Source organism: Pleurodeles waltl, chromosome 1_2 (assembly GCF_031143425.1).
Source record: "Pleurodeles waltl isolate 20211129_DDA chromosome 1_2, aPleWal1.hap1.20221129, whole genome shotgun sequence".
In the NCBI taxonomy this organism is placed as follows: Eukaryota; Metazoa; Chordata; class Amphibia; order Caudata; family Salamandridae; genus Pleurodeles; species Pleurodeles waltl.
Genome location: NC_090437.1, coordinates 714,189,172 through 714,214,580, shown reverse-complemented (window position 1 = coordinate 714,214,580; position 25,409 = coordinate 714,189,172). Strand labels below are relative to the sequence as shown.

Here is a 25,409-nt window from a genome sequence, read left to right as displayed (position 1 = left end):
CTGCGTAGATCTGTTGAACATGACCTGGTTTGGGTGGAAAAATCCCTGCTATAATACGAACAAAGGGTCGTACAGTGCCCCACTTCCACTTCCGAGTCAGCAACTGCTTGGGCAGAGCACGTGTCCCTGTTGGAAAGGTTGCGGTGTCTTCATTATGCAGTGCATTCAGCTTGTGCACTCGCTGCGGCTGACCGGTCGGGTAGACTGCTTGCCTGGCTGATCCTTCAGGAACAGGATCAAAGCCCAGTGGCGGAGCTGCGCTCAGCGTTGGGCATACTGCTCCATACCCCAGGTGAGATACATGCCGAGTTCACCCAATACTACATGACGTTGTATCTCTCCTATGTGGTAGTTACCTAAGCTGATTATATTGAATCCTTCTCCCTGAACACACTTCCCTGTCAGATGGATGAGCAGCATGAAGAGCTGGATGGACCTCAAGCACTCCTTGAGCTACAAGACAGTGTCCGTGAGTTGTCTACGGTCAAAACGCTGGGCCCTGACGGCCTTCCGTCACAATTCTATAAGGCATTCTCCTCTGTCATCGCCCCTCGCCTTCTCGGCCTTTACGAGGAGGCGCTGAGAACTGAGACTCTTCCTGCATCACAACGAGAGACGCTGTTGGTATTGCTCCCCAAACCTGGTAGGGATCCGCTAATGCTGGACTCTTACAGACCCCTTACAATGTTAAACACAGATTATAAAATTTTGGCCAAAACTCTGGTATTGAGATTAACGCCCCTAGTGCCCCAACTGGTACATCCAGACCAAAATAGATTTGTGCCGGACCGTAGCACGTCCTTGAATATCAGGTGCCTATCAAGGGTAATGAGGCACTCGACAGGCTGCGTAGTGCTTGACCTTGAAAAAGCCTTTGACTCTCTGGAGTGGCCCTATCTCTTTGAGGCACTGCAGCACTTCAGACTTGGCCCCCACTTCCTGTGATCGACGAGACCGCTATACACTCAACCACATCTCAGATGGGCAGAGGGACCCGGCAAGGTTGTTCCCTCTCTTGGTTACTATTCTCACTGGCCATGGAGCCCTTGGTGGTCGAACTTCGCCGGAGGGGGATAGACTGGGGCATCCCATTGGGAGATGGCTCCCACATTGTCTCCTTATACGCGTATGACCTCCTTTTATATTTCAGGGACATTGCAAACATCCCAGCTGACATTACGGATATCCTACAAAACTTTGCTGCACTTTCTGGCCTGCGGGTCAACTGGGCTAAGTCATTACTTTTGCCTTTAACCCCTGACATGCCTGACCCGGGTCTCTGCCTGTCTGGAGTATCTACCCCTTGGCAGCCTAGAACATTTTGTTACCTGGGCATCAACATATTTCACACGGACGATGACTTGCATGATGGCAACCTTAAACGGGCGGTGACCTCCATTAGAACCCAGATGACGTTCTGGCAAACTCTGCCCCTTTTGGTGACGGGTAGAATAGCCCTCCTAAAAATGGTAGTTCTCCACCAGCGGCTCTATTTTTTGACTAATTTACCCTACTATGTTCCGGCTAAATTCTTTTGGGAGCTGGAGAGTGGCACCAGAGAATTTCTTTGGGGTAAGGGCTGCTGTAGAGTGGCACTGTGCAACATGTACTTGCCCCTGGATAGGGGAGGTCTCAATATGGAGCAATACTATCTGGCCTCCCAGCTTCAATGGGTGGCGCAGTGGCGTTCAATTGGTGGACACGGGGACTAAAGCGCTGCCGTGGACAATGCCAAAATTCCTATACCTCTTTCACCCCCTTACAAAAGCAAAGCAGCCTGAGGCGCCCTTGCTGGGTGTGGCGCACCGATGCTACCGCAGAAGCATGCATCTCACATGCTCAAACACCCCCTACGCACCTGTTGTGGCTTTGCTGGACACGCCACGAGGCTTGCACTAAACTAGCAGCACTGAGCTGAGACTCTGGCGTGCGGCAGAGATCCACACATTAGATGATCAATATGAAGAGGGCAAACTCATCCCATTCCCCACGATGGCGGTGGAAACGGGTCTGTCCACCGGATAATTCTCGCTGCACAGCTCCCTGATAGCAACATTGAAGAGACACCGGGGGGACATAACAACCGAACTACCAATACACCTACTACTGCAGTACATGCACGTCATGGGGCAAGGTAGACACCTAGTGCGATGGCTTACTGACGCCCTCCGTTCACAAACAGCTCATAATTGTGCTGCGCTGCGTACCAGATGGGAGGTAGATTTGACCGGACCTTGCTCTGATACAACATGGGCTGCAATACTGTCTAGCCACACTGACATCCCCTGTACTCTAGGTTCCGCCTCATCCAGTTTTACAATCTCACGCTGGTCATCCTAAACAAATCCTACCAGCAATTAATTGCTGCATGTCCACGTTGTACACTGGCGGGAGGGGACATGCTTCACATGCTTTGGTGCTGTCCCTTTGTTAGTGCCTACTGGTGTGGCATAGCGACACGACTGTCGGACTGCACGTCACACCCACTCCTGTCCACTTGGGAAGCTTGACTCCTGAGGCTATACTCCCCAGCCAGGAGGCATAAAGCCTCGTCGAGATTTATTGACCTTGGGCTCCTGACTGCTAGACATCTCATTACCAGGGGTTGGTAAGCCGCGTCCCCACCTACATTAACAGCATGGGAGAACTCCTTTGTGGTGTGGGTGGAGAATGGTGCTACATAGGGAGGACAACCTGGGCCTTCGGAAATATCCCTTGGCCATCAGTTGGGATGCAATGCTTGATAAACTGAGGGAGGTGAGGCAATTGTTGAACCTGGGCACCACTGCGGCCGTTGATGCATAGCAGTCCACTGTTTGGCATGTCCATACATAGGGGCTGAATGCTGCACTCATTGAAATGCCGGTGCCCCGCCTTTATTCCAGTTTTGTTGGGCCACCCTGACTTGGAGGCAGGGTGGGAGAGGTGAACCTTCTACCAGTAGGTGAAAATAGATGATGGATGTGTGGGGTACACTGGGACTGGGTGGGGGTGCTCGAAACAGACTCAAAGTTGATATCTGTTATTTGTAACCATTCTGTTACTGCACTACAGTTATGCTGAATCTCCACCTTGAAGCGCAGTTGTATGGTAAAACCGCTTGAAATACAAATGTCCTCCATGTCGTTCTGTGTTGTACTGTGAATTTGAATTTAAAGCTAAAACAATAAAAAGATTCAAGCAGCAAAAAAAGTCTCTGTAAAGCCTCTGAGGATCCACTGGACTCTGTGCACACTATGTCTCATTTTGGTATAGTATATACAGAGCCAGCTTTCTACACAAGTTACCACTAATATATTTTGTTAAAGCAATTAAGTGGTATAAGAATGTGGATTATTAGCTGGTGTAGATGGTATCCCTCTACAAGTAATAAGGTCACTATTCTTGTACTACCTCAATGCACAGCAGGTCAGATACAGGGACCAGGTTCGTCCTGGTGGAAAGATTACCTCCCAACATCAATAGCCTTCGGTGGAGCAAGCAGTGAGGCTGGCATTGAGAGATGGGGCACAAAATGACTGATTCTGTCATCAAGTGGAGCCTCGACAAAATGGTTAGTGTTATGCGGGAAACGTTTATGTTTTTATGTCCAGGAGGTCTCCGGTGTCAATCTGCTCTCCTTCAACGGCAGCGCCGATGAAGCGGTTTGAAACTGGAGGGAGTTCCGCATCAGTAGATTCTGGAGCTGATAGAACAAAGTGGGAATTATGGCAAAGTCAGGCCCAGCAGAGATGTACCCTTGCCGGATAAGTTGGGCAGGCTGGTCCCAGTTGCCCAATGGTTCTGCAGGTAAAACATTTTAAGAAAGTTTTTAAGTCTCAGGTGTATCAAGGAGTTTACAAGGAGTACACTTTGACACAGTCAAGAGTCCTACAACCTCAGGAACAACACTTAGGAGGTCAAGACTCACTCGAGCAGAAGCCAAAAGCAGGGTCCAGGACAGGCCCAGTGGGAAATGTTCAGCTTGGCTCTTCAAGCAAGGGGCTTCTGGCAGCTTGTTGCGTCCCTGTAGTATACCAGGAGGTCAGACACTTAAACCCTTGAGTCCACTTCTTTGTCCTCTGTACAAGTGGGAGCAGGTCTAGCCTTTCAGGCCTTCTCCCAGGTCTCAAAAGCATATGCAGTCCTTCTTCTGTTTTCCACAGGTCCAGTCGTGTTCTGAAGAAGGGGCCCAGGGGAGACTCATTAATTCCTGGAACCAGCCTGTGTGTCAGGGTGACTCCACCCCTTTGCTATCCAATAGAGAATAATCTCCTAGGAATAACCCTACCCACTTTTGCGGCAGCTCCTATGTGTCCTACAAAAACAATCCCACAATGCCCCTTCCACCTAAATCCAACATGGCAGAAAGTTTCTTGTTTCTTCCTCTGTGCAGAGCTCCTGTGCCCACCCTAGATGAATGGCTACGGAAATGAGCAATACCTTTTATGTGGTCACTTAAAAATGGTTCCTGCGGTAGCTCCTCTCCCACTGTGATTAATATCTGGTTGCATAAAAGGCCCAGATGTTAGCTACATCTGCCTGTGACAGAATAGGCCTCTTTGCAATTAAGTTCCTGGACACTGCCCAGATGGTTACTCTGGCGCAGGAACAGAACACCTCCACACACCCAAGGCCTTTGTTTCAGCTCTGGGAGCAACGTCACACCTCATCAAAGGGACTATTCAGTTCCTGGGTGACAGCTGGAAGTTCATCCAAATGGGTTTCTAGGGGCTTTAGGCAGGTATAACATGACTTTTTTTAAAGTACCTTTTTCAAAAGTTTTATTACAAATCCGACTTTTCATAAATATTTAAAAAAAGTCCAAGAGTGAACTTTGTTGCTGGTTCTTTAGCGGATATAACATTATTTAAAAATGTATATCATACCTTCATGATTTCCTATGGAACAGCTAACCCTACTGCAGTTTAAATAGCGTTTGAGGCCTTGTCGCTGTACAGTAAACTTTTATATGTCCTACTTTTAAATACCTTGCACGCTGCCTCCTTGGGCATTTAGGCCTACTTAGCAGGGAGTGTTTATTTATATTTAGGAGGAGGGTTTTAGGTTTGTCAAAAGGTACTATTTGGATAGTATGAAATTGGTGGTAGGCTTGCAGTCATATTTTGCACTGTCACTTTAGTGGCAGCACAATGTGTGCTGCAGTCCACTAGTGGCCTTTACCCTACAGGACAAAGGTACAATTTGTACCATATACTAAGGACTTGAAAATAAGTTCAATATGGCAATTAGAGGCATAGCCATTTGTTAATATTTTAGGGACATGAAAATAAGTTAAATATGCTAATTAGGAGTGTAGTCAATTTTGTCATGTTTTGGGGGTCAGAGCACGCTCACTTAGACTTGGTTAGCAGAGTCCTGGTGCATACGGACAAAAACCCAGCAGCATCCGTTCAAAAACATGGGGGTGATCATGCAAAAAGAGGCATTTTCCTACAAGCAGTAACTGTAAGAACACCACTGGTACGATGAGTGCACATGTATCTAATTCCTTTAAAAACTGCACATTTTTTTCTGTTCCATCACTTGCAACCAGAGCCCTGAAATTTTCTGGACAGTTCAGTCAAGAGCCACCAGCGGTCTACTACTCCGTTATTTCTTACGCCTTCAAATCTGGTGAAATAAGAGACATTTTTTCCAAGTCCTTAGAGTCCCGGGGTGTCATAGCAATAGAACTGACCTTGCTGTCCCAAGTTATTCTGGAAGGGAGTGCAATACAAATGTTTGTTAGTCCATCTTGAGACCAAAGAAATGCGTATCTGTAATTTAAACAAGAGTTTCGGGTCCTTGTTCACAAGATATTCTAAACACTATAGCACCCTAAGCAATGTACAAAGCAGGTATGCTGCCACTGTCCAAATGCCATGGCTCAGGCACTGTTTTACAATATTACTAAGAACAACTTATTCTCGACAAAGAACCACAATCATCTCAGTACATACAGGAAATATTTTAAAGCAGTCAACCACTATACCAAAAAAGAATACTGTAGGAAGCTGGCTCTGTATATACTATATCAAAATGAGATATAGGGCCTCATTGCATAATTGGCGGTAACTGCCGCCTACCGCCACGGTGACGGCCGCCAACATACTGTTGCCGTGGCTACCAGCCACCCACCCGCAATATGACCATCGACAGAATTCCACCAGAATGCTGGCGGACAGCGGTAAGGTGGCACTGCTGTCAGCAGCATCGCCACGCCAGCAAAGGACCGCCGACCGTATCATGAGCAATGATACGGCCTGGCGGTGTTTTGCTGGCAGACGCTGCTGCTGATAGCAGCGCTGCATCCTGTCTCCAGCCGGAGGACCCCCTGCAAGCAGGTAAGTCGGGTTCTCCGACAGGAGAGGGGGGTGGGAAGTGTGTGTGTGTAGGGGGTGTTGTGGCGGCGTGTGGGGTGGGTGTCTGTTTTTGTATGCGTGCATGCGGGTGTGAGTCGGGTTGAATGAGTGCATGAATCACTGAATGTGAGTGTACATGTATGTTGTGTGTGCGCCAAAGTATGTTGGTGTGTGTTGCGGTGTGTGGGTATGTATGTGTGCATGCGTGGGTGTATGTGGGTATGCATGTGTGTATGTGTTTATATGTGTGCGCGTCTGGGTGTGTAATTGTGTGGGGGTGGGACGGGGAGGGTGGAGGACGACTCTGGGGAGGGGGAAGGGGAGACCCCTATCGATTGCCACGAAAACCATGGCGGTAGGTGGGGGTCATAATCCCGAGGCTGGGATTGTGACGGCCGCCTGGCTGGAAACCGAAGTCTCCAGCCCAGCGGACGTTACCACCCTGGCGGACAGAGTGGTACATTGGCGGTTTGGCTTAAGCCAAACCGCCAATGTCATAATTTGGGAAAAGGTACCGCCAGCCTGTTGGCAGCACCTTTCCCCAAATTACCGCCAACCGCCAGGGTCATAACGAGGGCCATAGTGTGCACAGAGTCCACGGGTTCCCAGAGGCTTAAGAGAGGCTAAAGTAGATAATAATAATGCTCTCTTTTGTAGTAGTGTGGCCGAGCAGTTAGGCTTATCAGAGGGTAGTCCAAAGCATTTGTTGTACATACACAGACAAAAGAAGCACACACTCAATGACTTAGCTCCAGACCAATAGTTTTTATATATCAAAAATACTTTTCTTAGTTAATTTTTAGAACCACAAAATTTAAATTGCAGTTAAGTACTTCAATAGATTTGTATTTCACACATCTGTCAACAATACTTTGTTTGAAATCAATAAGTCATACAGTTTTGGGAATATTAACGATAATCTGTTTTAAAAATGGACACAGTGCGATTTCAGAAACAGTTCATGGGGGTAAGAAATGTTAGATCGTTTAAAGGTAAGTACAACACTTACAGTTTCAGTCTCTGGGATTTAGGAAGTCCACCTGTTGGGGTTCAAGTTAACCCCAAATGCCCACCACCAGCAACACAGGGCCGGTCGGGTGCGCAGGTCAAAGATGAGCAAACTTAACGTGGGCTCCTATGGAGACAGGGGGTACTCGGAATCAGGCCTGCCTGCAGGTACATACCCGAAGCTCGGGGGCAGACCAGGGGGGACTGAAGGGGCACTAGAGGGGCCACAAGTAGGCACCAAACACGCCCTCAGTGGCACAGGGGCAGCCGGGTGCAGGGTGCAAACATGACGTCAGGTTTCCAATGCTGGTCTACGAGGGGACCCCAGGGGTCACTAAGAGGCTGCAGGTGAGGTCCAGGCGGGTGTCTCGTTAGACTAGTTGGACTAGTTGGACAGAGAGGAGAGCTGCCCGCTGAACGTGGCTGCACCCGGGTGTCAGTTTCTCCAAGGCCTGGGTGCAGTGGGTCCTTTGGTGTCAGATTTCTTCTTCCAGAGCTTTCGCCTTCAAGGGGGTCCTCGGGATTCCCTCTGCAGGCGTTGTCCTGGAGGGGTGGAGAGGTCAACCCAGGGTGGGTACGTGCTTGTAATTACCTAGCTGGGTGGACCATCTGGACAAGGGCCATGGGCGTCGGGTGCAGAGTGGTCAGGGCTCACGCTTTCTGAATGAGGCTAGAGTCCTTGGTTGTTGGTTTCTCTTGGACAGGGCCGCTGTCCTCGGGAGTTCTTGGTCCTTTTGGGTGCAGGGCAGTCCACTGGAGCTGGGCAGAGGTTGCTGGTTCCGCTGGATGTGTCGCTGTTCTTTTGCAGGTACTCTGAAACAGGAGACAGGCCGGTAGGGCTGGGGCCAAAGCAGTTGTCTTCTTCCTTCGTCTCTGCTGGGGGTTTCAGCTAAGCAGTCCTCCTTCTTCTTGCCAGGTTGCCAGGAATCAGGTGAGCTGGGTTCAGGGAGGCCCTTAGATCCTATATTTAGGGGGGTTTTAGATGTCAGAGGGCAGTAGCCAATGGCTACTGTCTCTGAGGGTGGCTACACCCTCTTTGTGCCCACTCCCTTTGGGGAGGGGGCACAAACCCAATCCTATTGTTCCCTGTCCTCCAAACCAAGATGGAGGATTCTGCAGGGAGGGGGTCATCTCAGCTCTGGGCACCTTAGGGGTGGTCCTAGCTGGAGTGGTCACTCCGCCCTGTTTTCCCGGCAGAGTTGCAATCAAAAGTGGTGCTTTGTCCGGGGGGCGGGCAACTCCACTAGTTGGAGTGCTCTGGGGTACTGTAATCCAAGGCATGAGCCTTTGAGGCTCACCACCAGGTGTTACAGTTCCTGTAGGGGGGAGGTGTGAATCACCTCCACCCAGGACAGGCTTTGCTTCTGACCACAGAGTGCCCAAAGGTACTCACATCATGTGGTCAGAAACTTGTCTAAAAGTGGCAGGCTGGCACAGACCAGTCAATCCTACATTAGCAGATTGGCTAACTCTAAGATGCCATCTGTGAGCATTTTTCAATAAATCTCACATTGGCATCAGTGTGGCTTTATGGTGCTGAGAAGTTTCATACCAAACTTCCAAGTATTCAGGGAAGCCATTATGGAGCTGTGGAGTTCGTAATGACAAACTCCCAGACCATATATTCAATATGGCTACACTGCACTTACAATGTCTAAGAATGGACTTTGACACTGTAGAGGCATATTCCTCATACAGCTATGCCCTCACCTGTGGTATAGTGCACCCTGCCTTAGGGCTGTAAGGTCTGCTAGAGGGGTGACTTACCTATGCCACCGGCAGCGGTTTAGTCAACTTTGTCTTTTTCTCCCCACCAGCACACACAAGCTGCAAGGCAGTGCACATGTGCTTGGTGAGAGGTACCCTAGGGTGGCATAATACATGCTGCAGTCCTTAGAGACCTTCCCTGGCCACAGGACCCTTGGTATTTTGGGTACCTTTTACAAGGGACTTAACTGTGTGCCAGGGTTGTGCCAATTGTGGAACAAAGGTACAGGTTTTGGAAAAGAACACTGGTGCTGGGGCATGGTTAGCAGGATCCCAGCCCACTTTCAATCAAAGTTGGCATTAACACTAGGCAAAAAGTGGGAGGGTAACCATGCCAACAGTGGCACTTTCCTACAAATACCAAAGTCACCACATGCAAATGAATCTACTTTCCATACAATCCTGCTCGCAAAAGCCCATTTCATGTGAAGCAGCGCATGTTACTCCCCAATGTACTGTCACCAAAGTGCCAGAACTAAGGCTAGTTAATGTACCTGAAAATGAAAATGTAGCAAAGGTGCAACACATATGAAATGGAACACCTCATTATGCACGGCAAAAGTGCTGTATCAAAATTGGTTCCATAAGGTGAAAGAAGTTTTGTTGGCAGCAACTGAAATATCAATTGTGTTGCATACATTCTGGCTAGCTGTGACTCTCGAATTTCGATAATAGAAAACACACCAGTCACTATCCTTCTGACAACGTGAACAAACCTAGGACTATGGCTTAACCAAACTGTTTGTACTGCAGGGTTCCAGCACTACTCGAAGTTGCCTTATGCCATTTCGGTCACTACCATTCTATAGAATACAAACGTAAACACCACAAATAAATCCCACCCATCCCACCAGAACCCAATGGCACTAATACTGCTTGTGAGGAACGTAACGCTGTCTTTAGTCATGCTTTTTGCACTTAAATACAAGATAGACAATTTATTATTAAAAAAAAAAAAAAACACTTTCACTCACCTCTTAATAATGTTCTCAGCCGTTCGTCGCCCCTTTTCAACAGCGTATGGCCCTCCAACCGCACACACAGCTGTGGCTCTAAACCCATCAAAATAGGTTGCACAAACCTAGTAGAGGATTTATGTCAACAGTTAGTATCTGAAGTAACACCTCTTCACAATAACATATACATGGTTGAAACTAAACAAGTCATTTACCTTTGGTATCACACATTCTTGGAATGTGTGATACCATTCACATTCTTGGAATGTGTGTTGGAAATTCTACCCGCAGATACCACACCTCAGAGTTCTCCTCTAGCATGACTTAATTCGAAAACTTTTCTTCAGGTATGCTCCCATGCGCCGGTAGGTGGCAGTATGCAGCTCTGCGCTGGCTCCAGACTGCTCTGGAAGTGACAGAGTAGAACTGCATCTAAGTAGTACCTCTGCAGTAAAGAGAGGGTTACTCTACCTGCAGCTACCACACTTTAGAATACTTTTTCTGGTCTCACTGGATGTGGAACCTTTTCTCCAGTAATGCTTCCATGTAAATCTATTTGGCACCATACTGCTCTGCTCTAGAAGTCACGGAGTGGAGCTGCGTATAAGCGGCACCTCTGCGCACTGACATAATTTTATTTTTCCCTTTCTGTGTCATCAGACTTGGAGCATGAACATTAGTTCATGCCAGTGTGCTGAATAATGACTTGGTATCATTTTAGATGACAAAAAGAGAGAGACCACTCTACAGTGTGGACATGGGACGACAGTGAGAAATTTGTGTTCAGATTGACTATCCACCAGAAAGAGTTACTGAAGGTAAGTACCTCGTTATTCTGCCTGATACTTCTAACCACAGATTCCTTACCTTAGAAAAGATACAAACGTAGAACCTCCCCCAGTGGAGTGTCTGTGGAGTTGACTTAGTCCAAAAAGTGTTGTAGGACTGAGTGGACAAAATGCCCTTCCAGCCAGACCTGGCTGTCAAGACTGATGCTTTATGAATGTATGTACTTATGTCCAGGTCACAGTCTGATAGATGTCAAGGAGAGGCAGTCTGCTTGTCAACACAGTGGAAGTAGCCTTAGCCCTGGTGGAATCGGCTCTAAGGTCCCCAGCAGATCATAATGCAGAGGACTAAACACCTCATCAGGGGCCTCTTCTGCAAAGACTTCTATTTCTTCGCCCCAGAGAACCGCACAAAAAGCTGATCATTCACACAGTGTGTCTAGGAACAATCAATTTAAAACTTAAAGTCTGGTGGGCTCCAGTCAATGAAGCTTCTCCTGTTTTTTTTCAAGGTGTGGCAAAGAACACCAGTAGGGTGATGGATTACGCAATGTGAAAAGGCATCAAAACTTTAATTAGGAAGGTCACCCAAGTCCTCAGCACCCAGCACCAGTTGGTCTGGGAAAAAGGTTGTACAGGATGGTTGCAACAACAGAGCCATAAGTTCACTCACGCAATAAGTTTGAATTATCACAATGAGGAAGACAGTCTTTAAAGCAAGGTGACACAGCAAGCAGCCAAGCAATGGTTTGAAGGGCGCAGACAAGAGAAACATCAAGACGAAAATAAAGCACCACTGTGGCAGCACAAATGGCTTGGGAGGAAATGTCTATCAAACTTTTTACAAACCTTATCACAACAGGTGATTCAAACAAGGATGAATAATCTAGTAAATGCACAAAGACTGGGCCGACAAAGAACCTTTACTCTAATAGAGACCACTCCAAGCCCTTGCTGAGACAAATATAATTCATACAAAAGGACACCAGACAAATGTTCTTGTAAATTGTCAGTATTGTGGATACCAGACCAGGCCAGAAATTTGTCCCAGCACACGGATAAATTGACTTTGTGGAAGGTGCATGCCACACACCATTTCAAGCGGTAGATCAAATACAGTCAACAGTTGCCGCTCAATCTCCACAAATGGTGGTGAAATTTACACAGATTCAGGTGAAGGACCATTCCACTGCTGTTGCAGCACAATAACCTCACAAAGTTGTAGCCTGATCATAGCAGATGCTCCTGCCCAATAGTTCCAGGTACCACACTCTCCTGGCCCACTCCAAAACCACTATTATGCCTTGGGTTCAGGCATTACTGATCTTTTTCAGAACTTGGAGCAGGAGGGAAAGGGAGGAGAAAGGAATGCATAAATAAGTGCTGTATTCCACTCTAGCTGAAATGCCTCTCCTTGCAAGTTTGAGGAAACAGAAATGCACAAAATGTTTGATACTGTGCATTCTTGAACGTGGTTAAAATATCTAGTCAGATTTTCTCCCACTGTTGGATGATGCCCTGCCCCAACTTGGGATGCATGCATCATTTATGATCTGCCAGGCGCTATTTGCTGAGTTTGTCTGCTCTGCCATTCAAGTATTGTGCCAGGTAGTTTGCACGCAGGAAAATGCTACACAGTTCAAATCAACTCTGGAGGTACAGAGCCTCCTGGTAGAAACCCCAGGACCCCACTCAACTCTGCTTTTTGCAGTCACACATGGCAGTGGAGTTGTCCACGAGAACCTGCACCAGCCTCCTTTTTATGGACAGTGGGAAGGTCTTTAACAGACTGTTATGGAGTAGAGCTTCCTTCAGAGACTAGAGGCCTCTTATCCCTCCTTCCCAGATGACCTATCCATACCAACAGTGACACATTTGTCACAAATGTCAGCTCCAGATGGGGAAAGAAAAGGGTGTGCTGCTTGACCAACTTGTGAAGCAACCACTGCAAATCATGAGCCATCTCATCCAAGATCTGGATGGCATCTGTCAGATTCCCTTGATGCTTTGCTGATTAAAACTTCAGATTCCACTGGAAAGCCCACAGATGCCACTAAGCAAATTCAACAAGGAGGATACAGAAGGCTACGAGCTGCTCTCACTGTGATTCAGGTCTGAGGCTGAAACATTAGGATCTTAGCCTGAATGTCCTAGACTCTTTGCAGAGGTCTCTGAACTGCACTGTTCTGCAAAGAAATCAATCACAACTTCGACTCATTGACAGGAAAACTCAACAATGTTAGGAGGTTCGCCATGGTCTGGGAATTTCTGTGATGGATTGTGGTGACCCAGACAAGACATGACCAACTATTGAGGTATGTAAAAACTAATATCCTTGACCACTGAAGGTGGGCAGCAATTACTTTTGTGAACCCCCGAGGTGAGTCGGTGAGGCTGGAGTAGACCACGGCAAAACACTAAGATAAATGCTTTAATTCCAGAGGTTTTGTAGTTCTGGGTGCACAACAGTCAAGTCTCCTTACATTGTTGGGGTTACATATAGTACAATTCTTAAGTCCTAAAAGGAAAATTTAACTTTTGCAGAGAAGAGTAAAACTAGTACCTGTCTCTCATCCCTCCCACAGAGTTATGTTCACATGAGTAAGCGTGTTGGAAGTCAGACAAACTTGTCTGTAATATTGTAGAGATCCACCCCCAACTCATTGAAATTAGTCATAACACAAGCACTGGTATTTATTATGTTCAGTTATAACATAACTAATGTTATAATTATGAATAAGACTTATCATATGAATGAGACTTATCACCATAATTATGAATACCTCAGCAGATTAAATGGATTAAAGGGTGACTGCTACATGCAATCCACTCATATTTCATCACACCTCCCTAACTAATTAGTCAAAGCCATATCTACATTATGAATAGCTGATTTATAACATAGGTATCTAAGAATATTTTAGGAGGAGCATACCTTTATGCTATAAGACCAGGAGTCAGAGACCCATCTGTCAGCATCATTCTAGTAGCAACCGGCCCGTCTACCCTTCCATGTTGCAATCACCTGTATCTTTTACACATTTCCCACATGTAATGGTATATGGAGGGAGGATCGGCTTGCCTGTGCTCTGCTCACACATTTGCTACCCAGAATAGTAAACAATGCTTGAGTTCAGATTTAAGAATACAGATACTAAGCTACAGTGAAATTAAAAAAACTGTAGAGAATTAATGAGTCTGTTCTCCAACTTGTTAATATGAGCAACAGAAAAATACACAACTGAGCACATATAATTTGACCCTGTTTAAAGCTGATAGTAATGAACAGGCCTCTTGTTTAAGTCAGGCACTTTTGCCATACACCTCAATATATTCAATGCTTAAACAATGACCATAGTACTTACAGCAATGCCTGTGATGTATGTGACGTTACCTAAACATGTGATAAAAGCCTTGCCACTAGATGATGTGTTGCAAAGCAGAAAGCTAAAATGTTTTACAGATTTTCACTATTCGCACCACCTGTCACTGACACACTGGTGGGAACATGCCCAACCTACCCATGCACTGAAAAGTGCCCTACCCACAGCAATCATAGCCCAACCATGTGTCTCGATTATTCACTACCTGTACACATGGATGAAGTTTAGAGGGGTTGACTCAAAACCTTACTCTACTGTGACAGATGCTATGTACTCTCACCCCACCTCGACGGCGTTGCATTACTGGTGGGAAGTGCGTCTACACACTTAGGGCCAGATGTAGGTAGGTATAAAATTGCGACTTGCAATTTACGAGTCACAGCGACTCGCAAATTGCAACTCGCAATACAAAATGCAGAAAGGTGTCTCAGACACCTTCTGCGACTCGCTATGGGGTCGCAGTTTGCGACCCCATAGCGAGTCAAAGCACTCACAGGGATGGTGGCCTGCTGGGGACAGCAGACCACCATGTCTGTGACTGCTTTTAAATAAAGCAGTTTTTTTTTCTTTTTGCAGCCCGCTGCAAAACGAAAAACTTCCGAAACCATTTAGTTTTGTTTTTTTCAGAGCAGGCAGTGGTCCAAAGGACTACTGCCTGCTCTGAAAAAATATTTTTTTGGGCATTCACAAAGGGGAAGGGGTCCCCTGGGGACCCCTTCCCTTTTGCGAATGTGTTACCATCCACTTCAAGTGGATGGTAACTGCGAGTTGATTTGCGACCGCATTCGCTGTCACAAACCAACTCAGCATGGCGATGCGGTCACAAATAGGAAGGGAACACCCCTTCCTATTTGCGAGTCGCAGCCTCAAATTGCGAGTCGGTATTGACTCGCAATTTGAGGTTGTGCATCGCGTTAAGCCTTTTGCGCGTCGCAAACTGCGTTTTTCACAGTTTGCGACAAGCAAAAGGCTTCCTACATCTGGCCCCTAGTTCTTGGAAGATGATTGGGACGTACTGATGACCACTCAGGACAAAGGGCTTCGTGAGGCAGGGCAGGAGTTAAGCTATTTTAAAATTCTCCACTGCTGGCAGTGGGCCCCTGACAGGTTACACAAAGCAAAGATTTGCCCATCCTCACAGTGCTGGTGATGCGGATGAGACTCCAGAAATATATTGCATATACTAAACGAGTCCCCACACTTACAAAGCTCGTTGCTGCAAATCTAGAACGTAGTCAAACAACACCTCACATTGAATGGCACTCTTACACTGCAACTGGTCTCTCTTACTTGACCCCCTCAGACCTTGCACTGCCCCCCACGCACATGACCAGATGGCTTTCAATAGCTATGGCAGCGGAGAAAATAGGCATCAATGGGCAAACAACAGCTCAACTCAACACACATGGTGGGGAAATATATATGATCTGAATGATAGATTAACCCAATTTGAGGAGATATGGGGCAATTGTTTGACCCATCACCGGTCAGCACCCCTCTAGCTGTCGTCTGCAAAGGGTAACGAGAGGGACAGTTCACCTCTATGCCAGCTGAGGCATCTGTATTATGCTAAGTAATTACACAGGTTATAGAGATATACCCACGGTGTTAGTCCAACGTCCTGGAAGGTGGATGCAGTGACTGTATGAAGTATCAAACATGCAACAGGGTTGTTCGACAAGTTTAAATTGTGCATATATGGTGGTCACTGTTATCCCATGTTTTGCATCCTAATTGATGAGTTATGTGTTACTAAGCAGATGATGTAGAGCAACTATTAAGTGTGGAAGTGGAAGAAACAAGCAGCTCCGGAATATCTGCATATGATTATGTTCTTTCTTCCTTGTTATTTTGAGCTGGATCACGCTTTTGTCATTGTACAGACTTCTCCTTTCCTTTTGTTTCTCTTTCTCCTTTTTCAGGCTCATTCTTGAAGCAAGTACGAGTGATGTAATTTGTCTTTGATACATGTTTTGTTACTTTTTACAGTCAAAACATAAAGCATTGAAATACAAAAAGCTCTTCTACACATGTCAGATCTCAGGTGCTTTGAGCTGTTGCCCATGGAGGGTTTTAGCCGCTCACTTCAAATATGGTCTAAACTCCCAGTGCAGAAGCAGGAAAAACAGAGAGACCATGGGAGCCGGTCCTCCATAACCCTTTCTCTTTCTATTGATGAGTGCCAGCAGAACAGCCAAGGCTAGGGAAGCACCAGTAGTTCAATTTTATGGGAATATGAGCCCAGCCTAGAGCTTCCTTCTCCTTTTGAGAAGATAATCGTAGAATCTGCAGACCACCTGACCCTGGGTGTGATGATCATCCCCTTTTACTGGAAGAGTTCCATAAGGTCATTAGACCGTTAGATTCTAATGACCAATAGACAGCAAATAGCCATTTTCAACCTCTCATCAGTTCCAGGAGAGGACTACCAGTCCGTGGGACCTCCATGAAATCAGGGCCTTTTCTAAGGCTACAGCCAACCAGTTCGAAGAGGATGTACTTTGGCCTCTCTGGACTGAGACCGGAGCTTACTGGAATTGATGGCTCCTTCTCTAGTACACTGTGTAAACTCTTCAGGCTCAAGCTGGAGGGAAAGAAATCCAGAGTTCATTGTGGTTCTATGTGGCAAGAGGTAGTCCTTTAGCTCTCTCATGAAGAGGCACCTCATACACCAGCCTAATCAATCAGCATATACAAGATCATAAAGACTCCTGAATTAAGATGGCCATCATTTGGCACATACAGTTCCCAGCTGGGTTGAGTGAAATAAGCCTAGGTTTTAGGCTTTCACACCCACAGAACTCTCAAATTATATAGTCATATGTAGGAAGTGAGTGTAAACACATGAAGGAATTGAACAACACCTTCACTGTAGGGAACTGGGGTCACCGGACTCATGGCTGAATCACATTCACTGTGAGTGGTTAAAGAGCTCTTCTTTTAGAACAAATCCTCTAGCAAAAATATCCCCCTACGGAAATAAATGACAGAAGGGATGACTTGAGTATGGATATATTTTAGGACAGGTAGCATCAACACCCACAAGTAAGAAGGAAACAAAAGAGTGGTACTAAAATGCTGCACTGTAAGAGTTTGATATGATACCTTGATAAATATCAAGTTTGAAATTCCAGATTGTCTTATGCAGCAAAGCAACTTTGCCAATTCTACAAAAGCTTTGGGACTGGAGTTTTGACAAACTGTGGAAATAACTTTTTAAATATTTTCCTTGGGGAGACACTTAAGGATTAAGCACTTTCACGGAGCTACCACGGTAAAGAACAGAACTGAGACAGAATGCAGGAGAAGAGAAGGACTGTAGGCGAACATCCTGAATAACTGCAGTAATACAATCAAGTATGTTAAGAAATGAGTTTAAGGGAAAATTGAGAATAGCAAGTTTATGTAGTGGTGTAGGTGTCACTATTTTCTCCCATTTTCAAGATTCTTATTTGGTGCAGAATTGAAAAGTGTACTGCTGAAAGATATTATACAAAATTGCCATGCAGTAAAATACATGCTGTATCCATTTTAGGTATGGGTTGCAAGATATAACAAAAAATTGTCACGCGGTAAAAAACTAGCTGTATCCATTTTAGGTATGGGTTTCATTTTCCTCCCTCCTCCAAACATTTAAATACCACTGCCACTCATTACCAATTTAGTAGTACTGATAAGTAGAAAATGGTGACTGCATGTTTAAAAGTCCATGAATCTCCTGGACAGGGAGAAATGTAGAGAAAAACACATGATCCAGTGAGCTAGTAGAGTCAGAGGAGAGCCTGTGGACTGTCTAAGTGGGATACATCTAGTAGAACCTCAGAACAGATTATGAGCAAGAAGACTTAACCTCTGAGATCGTCCAGGGCCATCAGATGCAAGAATGCAGTGTGCAGCCAATACCTCGATTCACTGAGGAGACAGGGTTTTGTTTCATGCTTCCTAATTCTGGTCAAGGTTCCCTGCGGCCAGAACCCAGAAATCAATGCCTCACCTTCATCATTAGTTTTGAGTGCTGTCAAACTCAATATACTTAATACGTTTTGTTACAGTGTAAGACATGTACAGAAAGTATGTACATAAACATCTCACTTGATACAGGATTATATTGAACATTTTGGTCCTAAAATATTTTAGACAGCTACCCAAAATACATCTATAACAAACAACAAACTTTATGCAGAAACGATGGCCTTCTCATCCTAACTGATGTGCTCCTTTGAGAGTTTCCTTGCTGACCTTCTGATTCCACACCATATGTATATCCTTCCCTCACTGGAGAAAGCATATGTGAGGAGGAGAGAAACTATCATGAAGAGGAAGTTGCAATCAGCTTTATTTAGAGACAAAGAGGCACCCATAGTTACTCAGTATGCCTTGATGTAACTTAGTTTACAAAATATTGAATATACATTCCCTTACTCTCTAATGTTAACTACAGCAAATTTGTTTTAAAAGTTGTGAAAAAGAATGCAATAATGTGCACAACTAACATGTAAGTTTTAAGGGAAATAATTGCCTTCAAATGCAGAGAAATGTAACAGTGATATTTACACTACTAAGCCTGAATAGCTGAAGTAGCATTTTTTGACAAGCTGACCAGGTTTAAGAATGTGAAATTTTATTTTTCCTGATCTTCCCATAGACATATTTTTCATAATGAATAGTAGTTGCATAAAACGCTTTGCTTAACTCTGCAAATGTTTCGACTTACACAAATAACACTATAGGATAATGAATAAGCAATTTGTCTTTTAGTGAGGTAATGTAGAACTTATACTTTCAGATGTAGTTTTTCTAAAGGCAAATGGATGGTGAGAAAGCTTATGAGAGGAAACTTTGTGTTTGACAGAGATGTTTAACTCAACATTGCTGTCTGCGGACTATTGTATTCCTGGAGAGAAAGACCAGGATCGATCCTGTTTCCATGACGACATCAAGAACTGATTGGCTAACTAGAGAAAGAAGAAGCAACATGTAACAAAAGATTAGATTGTATTGTCTATAATAATACATGTCCCTAGAGTGGGTTACCGTATTCCTTCCCATGGCCTCCTTATCCGTATCCACGTTGCTCATGCTGAGACTCTATTGAGTTTATTGAACCTCTCATTATGGGAAGTTCTACTTTGATTGCTATTGAATTACTGAGTTTATATTAGATTATCCAGCTTTATGCTAATTAATCTCTCTCTCTCTCAAATTCTTCATGGTGTCCCACTGACAACTTTCTAATCCCATTCCTAGAATAGGGAGTCTTTTCTTTATGGAACACACTTAATGCATTTATAATGGCTTACTGATTACTTATTTTGATTGTTGACAAAACTAATGACTGATATTGGTGAATTTCTATGCTGACTCAAGAAAAATGAAATACTAAAAAGATTTATCAATAAAACCCTTAAAACTCAACTTAACTCTTATTGTTGACTCAAAATTGAATTTAGAGAATAAACCCTGGTTAATCTCATCTTAACAGAGATCCCCGTCCAGCATTACCAAACATTTGTTAAACCCCACAACAACAGGTAAGAAGGTTGGTAGTACTACACACACTCTCGGACTGAGAGAAATGCTTCCACACAGTGCAGGCATGCATCTGTCCACCTGAGAGTGCTCACAGTGCTTTTAACCCTGTCCCCCATTACGAGATGCTGAAATTAAGCCTGGTGAGATCCAGTGAAAACAATTACTTGTTCCGGCGACTAACTCTGGACTCAAAACTGGCCATCACAAGTTTCTGTACCCCCAACGGGGAATTACAGCAAAGTCCCAGAAATACTGGGTCATTCTCCACATGATTAACCTCGATTTGATGAAAAAAATCCACTCTGATTAACTACTTGCTTTGACAAGGTGGTAACTCTGAGGTGAGGGGTAGCAAGGGTTGGGAGGGGGGTGCTGGACTTGGCCCTCAATGCAGGGTCATCCCCAAACACTTTGCCTTCACCCTCCTATTTTCTGAACACATTTTGTTGGCTTTTAGGACTGTGTGCACTTTACCACTGCTAACCAGTGCTAAAGTGCTTTTGCTCTCTCCTTTAAACATGAAGAAATTGGCTCAAACCTAATTGGCACATTTAACTTACTTGGAAGTCCCTAGTAGAGTGGTATTACTGGTACCCAGGGCATGTAAATGAAATACTACTAGTGACCCTGAAGCACTAATTGTGCCTCCCACCTAAGCAGCCTTAAAAACATGTCGCAGACCTGCCACTGCAGTCTGTGGATGCAGTTTTAAACTGCCAATTCGACCTGGCAAAATACTTGTCAGGCCTAAACCTTCTTTTTTAAATACATATAACTTACCCCTAGTGTACCTCTTATCCAGACCATAGGACAGGGTGCAGTGCACTTAAAAAGTTGGGCATGTAAGTTTAACTTTTACATGTCCTGGTAGTGCAAAACTCTTTAATTTTATTTTCACCACCACAAACCTACCTCTCCCACAGGATAACTATGGGTTAACTTATTACATTTAACAAGTGACAACTTTCAATTGGAAGCAGGTAGGAATTTCGTGTTTGGTGTCAAGGTTTCCAATTTAGAATTATCTTTTAGGATTAGAATTCAATTCACAATTCTGAAATTGCCACTTTTAGAAAGTTAGAATTTTCTTGTCCCAACCATTTGGTGCCTGCAGCATGTATCCTGGGTCACATGACTAGGTGTAGCTGGCAGATGGTATTTGTGTATAGCTCCCAGACAGTGAGACAAAGGGGGAATAGGTGTTGGCAGGGTGGGCCATCTCTGACTTGATAGGGAGTGGAGGTTTGACACTAGGTTTTAGTGACCCCCAGACAAGCTGAGGCTAGGGCATGGAGGCAGGAAATTCCAAACACCTCAGGTAATGAAAACCTCCAGAACATTCTCCTACTTCAAGATGGGCACCAGGTATTGGATCCTCAAATGGATCCCAAACCACTGTCGCAAAACCATAACCCACACCCTGGTCACCAGCAAACTCGACTATGACCACGCCCTCTACGGCAGCACCACCCAGTAGAACCTGAAGAAACTACAGCACATCCAACACGCCGCCGCCAGACGTCCCCGCCGCAAACATATCACTAGACACCTAAGATACCTTAACTGGCTTCCCGTAGAAAAAAAGGATCAACTTCAAACTCCTTGTTATTGCATACAAGGCTCTCCACAACCTAGGACCCACCTTCCTCAATCACTGCATCATCTTCTACTCCCCCACTAGACCTCTCCTATCAACAGGCACTAGCCACAGTATCCCGCCTACCTCGCAGAAAACAGCTGGAACACCTTGCCTCTCTACCTCAGGCAGTCACCATTGTTGCCTCAATTCAGGAATGACCCTAAGACTTGGCTTTTCAACTGAAGCACAGAAGACCCTCCCCCTCAGCGCCCTGAGACCCTTTCAGGTGAGTACTTGCCCTCTACAAATTATGATTGACTGATTATACCACTGGACCTGTAAAAGACTCAGGCCTGCTGTGCTGCTTTGCAAGAAGGACTGCTACTCTCCTGCTGCCTGAGTAAGAAGGACTGGACCTATATTTTGATCGCAAGAGCCCAAGAGTGACTCAAAGAGCTAGCTGTCTGACCTCCTGATCAGAGCCTCAGGAACAGAAAGACTCCAAGCTTCTTGAAACCAGCACCTGGACTCTACTTGCTGTGAGAGATGCCCTTAAAGTGGTGCCACCTAAGTCCTGGATCCTTGTCAGTGAGCCTGAAGGTACTCTGCCAGCCCAGCTGTAGTTCTGTCAGCAGAGCAGACGTAGCACAACGCATCTCCTTGCAGCTGCTCCAGACCCGCCGCTGCATGACGCATTCTCGATGTACAACTTTGTATTGCAAGCCCTCTGTAGACGGTGTTCTCAAGGATGCAGGACACATGTATGACAAAGTGGATGGATGGCAAAGGGAGTGGACAGATGGATGGCAGAGTGGATGCATGGGTGGCGCAGTGGATGGATCGAATAGGGAAAGAATGAATGAGGGATGAAAGAATTAATGGATGAAAGCATGTGAAGGTGAAATAGTGGATAACAGTGGGTGGATGGAAGGGTGAAAAGATGGCTCGATAGATGCCTGGACGGAAGAGGCAAGGGATCGCTTCTAGGGAGTGTCGGGCTCACTTGCTTCATTTACTTGGTATCATCAGCGGTTTAGTTCATAGTGGTGGTATTTTAATTTTTTGGGCTACTCCCTTGAGTGAAACAACAAGCTTAAGAGCAGTGGGAAAATTATGGCCAAGTTGGGCTCTTTATTTCAACAGCTGAAACGTGTACTGAATTTAAATAAGCTCGAATCAAAGTTAAGTGTATATAACTACCATAAGTGTAAACATAATTCACAAAAATGAGCATCAATTGCAATTGATACGTCATTACATTAGCTAAATGTTGTTAAAATATGTTTATTGACAACATTTATCTGAATGAGTTCTTTCCCTGCCGGATTGATAAAGATGTTGCCACGACTACCTTATTCTTAAGTTACACAAAGAAAACACACGAGGCAAATATGTTTAATATTTATGACTACATTTACAACTCCAAATGCTAGTAAAACACTTTCAAAGAATGCTGCGAAAAGATTGTACAATAATGTACATCTATCATGGTAATGCAACTCAGAACTGCGATTACCTGTCAGGTGGTAAACTGTCGATCAAGTACACAAAAATGTTACATAGGGCGAAAAATGATGACAGCGTGTACAATTGAGTTACAACACAAACAATTTTTAAACACGGGAACGACTATACATAAGGTAGGTCCTCAAAGTGTTCGGTATAACAATTGATGTGTATGAATAAAACTTAATAAATAGGATTTAAAATGAGCGATGGATGTGCCTCGACAGACTTCGGCGAACCTTTCAAAAAGCAGTGTAATCCACAAACTGTGCCTGAACATGAATCCCCAGGGACGCAGAAGTGAAAGTCATTAAAAAAAAAAAAAACACAGCTTAAAAGGTAACGAGCATTGGGTTAAGGCCTTCAATTACTTTTTTGTATTATTTTAAAAAAATGCACTAGACATTAAAACTCTAACAGGAAAATAAAAGAAAAATGCTGCACTCCAAAGGTGGTGCGCGCATATGTTTGCAAAAAACATAGACAACATAAAAATCAATAAGCAGAAATAAAAGGAGTAACAGGCGTACCAGCACTAGCACCGAAGTGGACTACCTTTTCAAGTAGTACATATCTGTGATACCACGTCCCTGTGCGGTAGATCTTTAAAAAAAAAAGTGAACAGACAAATAAACACATTATTTAACTCCTTTAAATCACAGATTGCCACAAGTGCACTGGGACAGAAAATGGCATCAATATGCCCGAGACAAAATTTCTAATTTCAGGGAGTAATGAACATGATGTCCTCCTCACTCCATCAATTAATTAGCTAAAAAAAAAATCAAAGTCTCTAGATTTAAGATTGTGGAATGAGACACCGATATGATCAGTTTAAAATTAACAACAATAATAGAGTTCTGCGTGTGCCACTGGCCTTCTGACTCTGTATTGCAATAACAGGTTTCAATAGTACTCATTCTGTCTGTCTGAGGATGGGTATAGTTAGCCACCAACATTGTACTGAGTGACCACCAGCTATAGTTGACAAGCAATAAACCTACACTTTGCGTCCAACAGAGCATGGTTTCACTTGCTGAACAGTGCACATATTTTAAACTGATTTTCATTATTCAGTGATCGACAGAGTCACATTATAAGCAATCAGGCAGCGTTTTAAAGAGCATGAAGAATGTGGGGGACGGGATGTTTAGGTTAGATCTGTAAATGGGGTGTGGACAAAGAGTGCAGCTAGGAATCCTTCCCAAAATGCATGCCCTGGCTCTTGGATGCCACGTAAAACGTGAAGTAAAATACTGTGCTTTGCACGGTGCGCAACCAGACCAGTATCTGAGAGCCTCTGAATGATGTGCTATTACATCCAAGCATATCACACAACTAACCATTGCCTAAAACAGGCCAGATGCTTTGGTCTTGGCAATGCTTATTAGTATCGAAAACACGAGTAACAACAATGATCTTATTGTGACTCTTCAGAACTGAAAGCGTTTCAGGTCTGAAAATGTGAGGCTGAATTAACTAAGGTGTGTGGAAGGGGTGATTGTGGTCGGAACGTCTCCCACCCCTATTCTCCCTTTCACACCACTTCTCTCTGCAGCGTCTCACTTACTTAGATTTGTACCCTTTCATCCCCACAGCCTTCTGAAATTCTCCATCTTCTTATCTCACACGTGAGATCTTTTTTGTTTGGCACCTTCTTTTCACTTGTTGCTTCTGCAAATACTTTCTTTCCTCTCCTCCACTTCACCATCTCCTCCACAGAGACAGCCCACCCACTGCATCTCTAAGCTAAGCACTGCATTTTCTTTTACTTAGGCGCTGTCCACATTTTGACAGCTGTGTACCTCCTTAATCTTAATATACTTTCCGACAGTTATACGTGGTTCATATGTGAACATCGCTCTGTGCACTCTGTAGAAACAAACAGACCCTTTTTAAAGTTTGTTTTCGATTACTTCTGGGACTGCCCCACTTGAACTCTTGCAATCAGGAACAGATTCTAGAGTACAGAAGGAAGAGAAACTTGTTGTGCATCGATTGAAGTCAGCGGCTCAACCAGTTGATGAAGTGTCCTTCAGCTCTGGTAAAATGATCACTTCAGAAGGCAGCCCTTGTGGTCTTGGCATCCTACTATGTATGAATTCTTCTCGTACTTTGTCTTGTGTGGCTCTGCTTGTATACTGGTACGACATGCACATTCAGTCATGTATTAATATGACCCTCTTTGCTTCTGTTTCTTCCGAAGATGTTTTATGTGCAATATATGGAAAATGCCACTTACCCAGTGTACATCTGTTTGTGGCATGAGACGCTGCAGATTCACATGCTGTGCATTATCCTGCCATCTAGTGTTGGGCTCGGAGGGTTACAAATTGTTTTTCTTCAAAGAAGTCTTTTCGAGTCACAGGACCGAGTGATTCCTCCCTTTCGGCTCCATTGCGCATGGGCGTCGAGTTCATCTTAGATTATTTTCCCCACAGAGGGTGAGGTAGGAGTTGTGAGTAATCTAGAGGTGCCCATGCAAAGGAGTAGTAATGTATGTACCTAATGTCTAAAAATAATATTTATTTACATATTTACAATTT

General features: G+C 44.7%; 1 protein-coding gene across 1 annotated transcript in view; it reads right to left on the bottom strand.

Moving 5' to 3' along the window:
- The window catches only part of LOC138303648 (uncharacterized), a 670,623-nt gene that overhangs the window by 349,590 nt on the left and 295,624 nt on the right, over positions 1-25,409 (bottom strand). Inside the window, exon 11 of the mRNA XM_069242952.1 lies at positions 10,094-10,200. Coding sequence (XP_069099053.1) covers positions 10,094-10,200 — 107 coding nt within the window. The remainder of the gene's footprint in view (positions 1-10,093; positions 10,201-25,409) is intronic.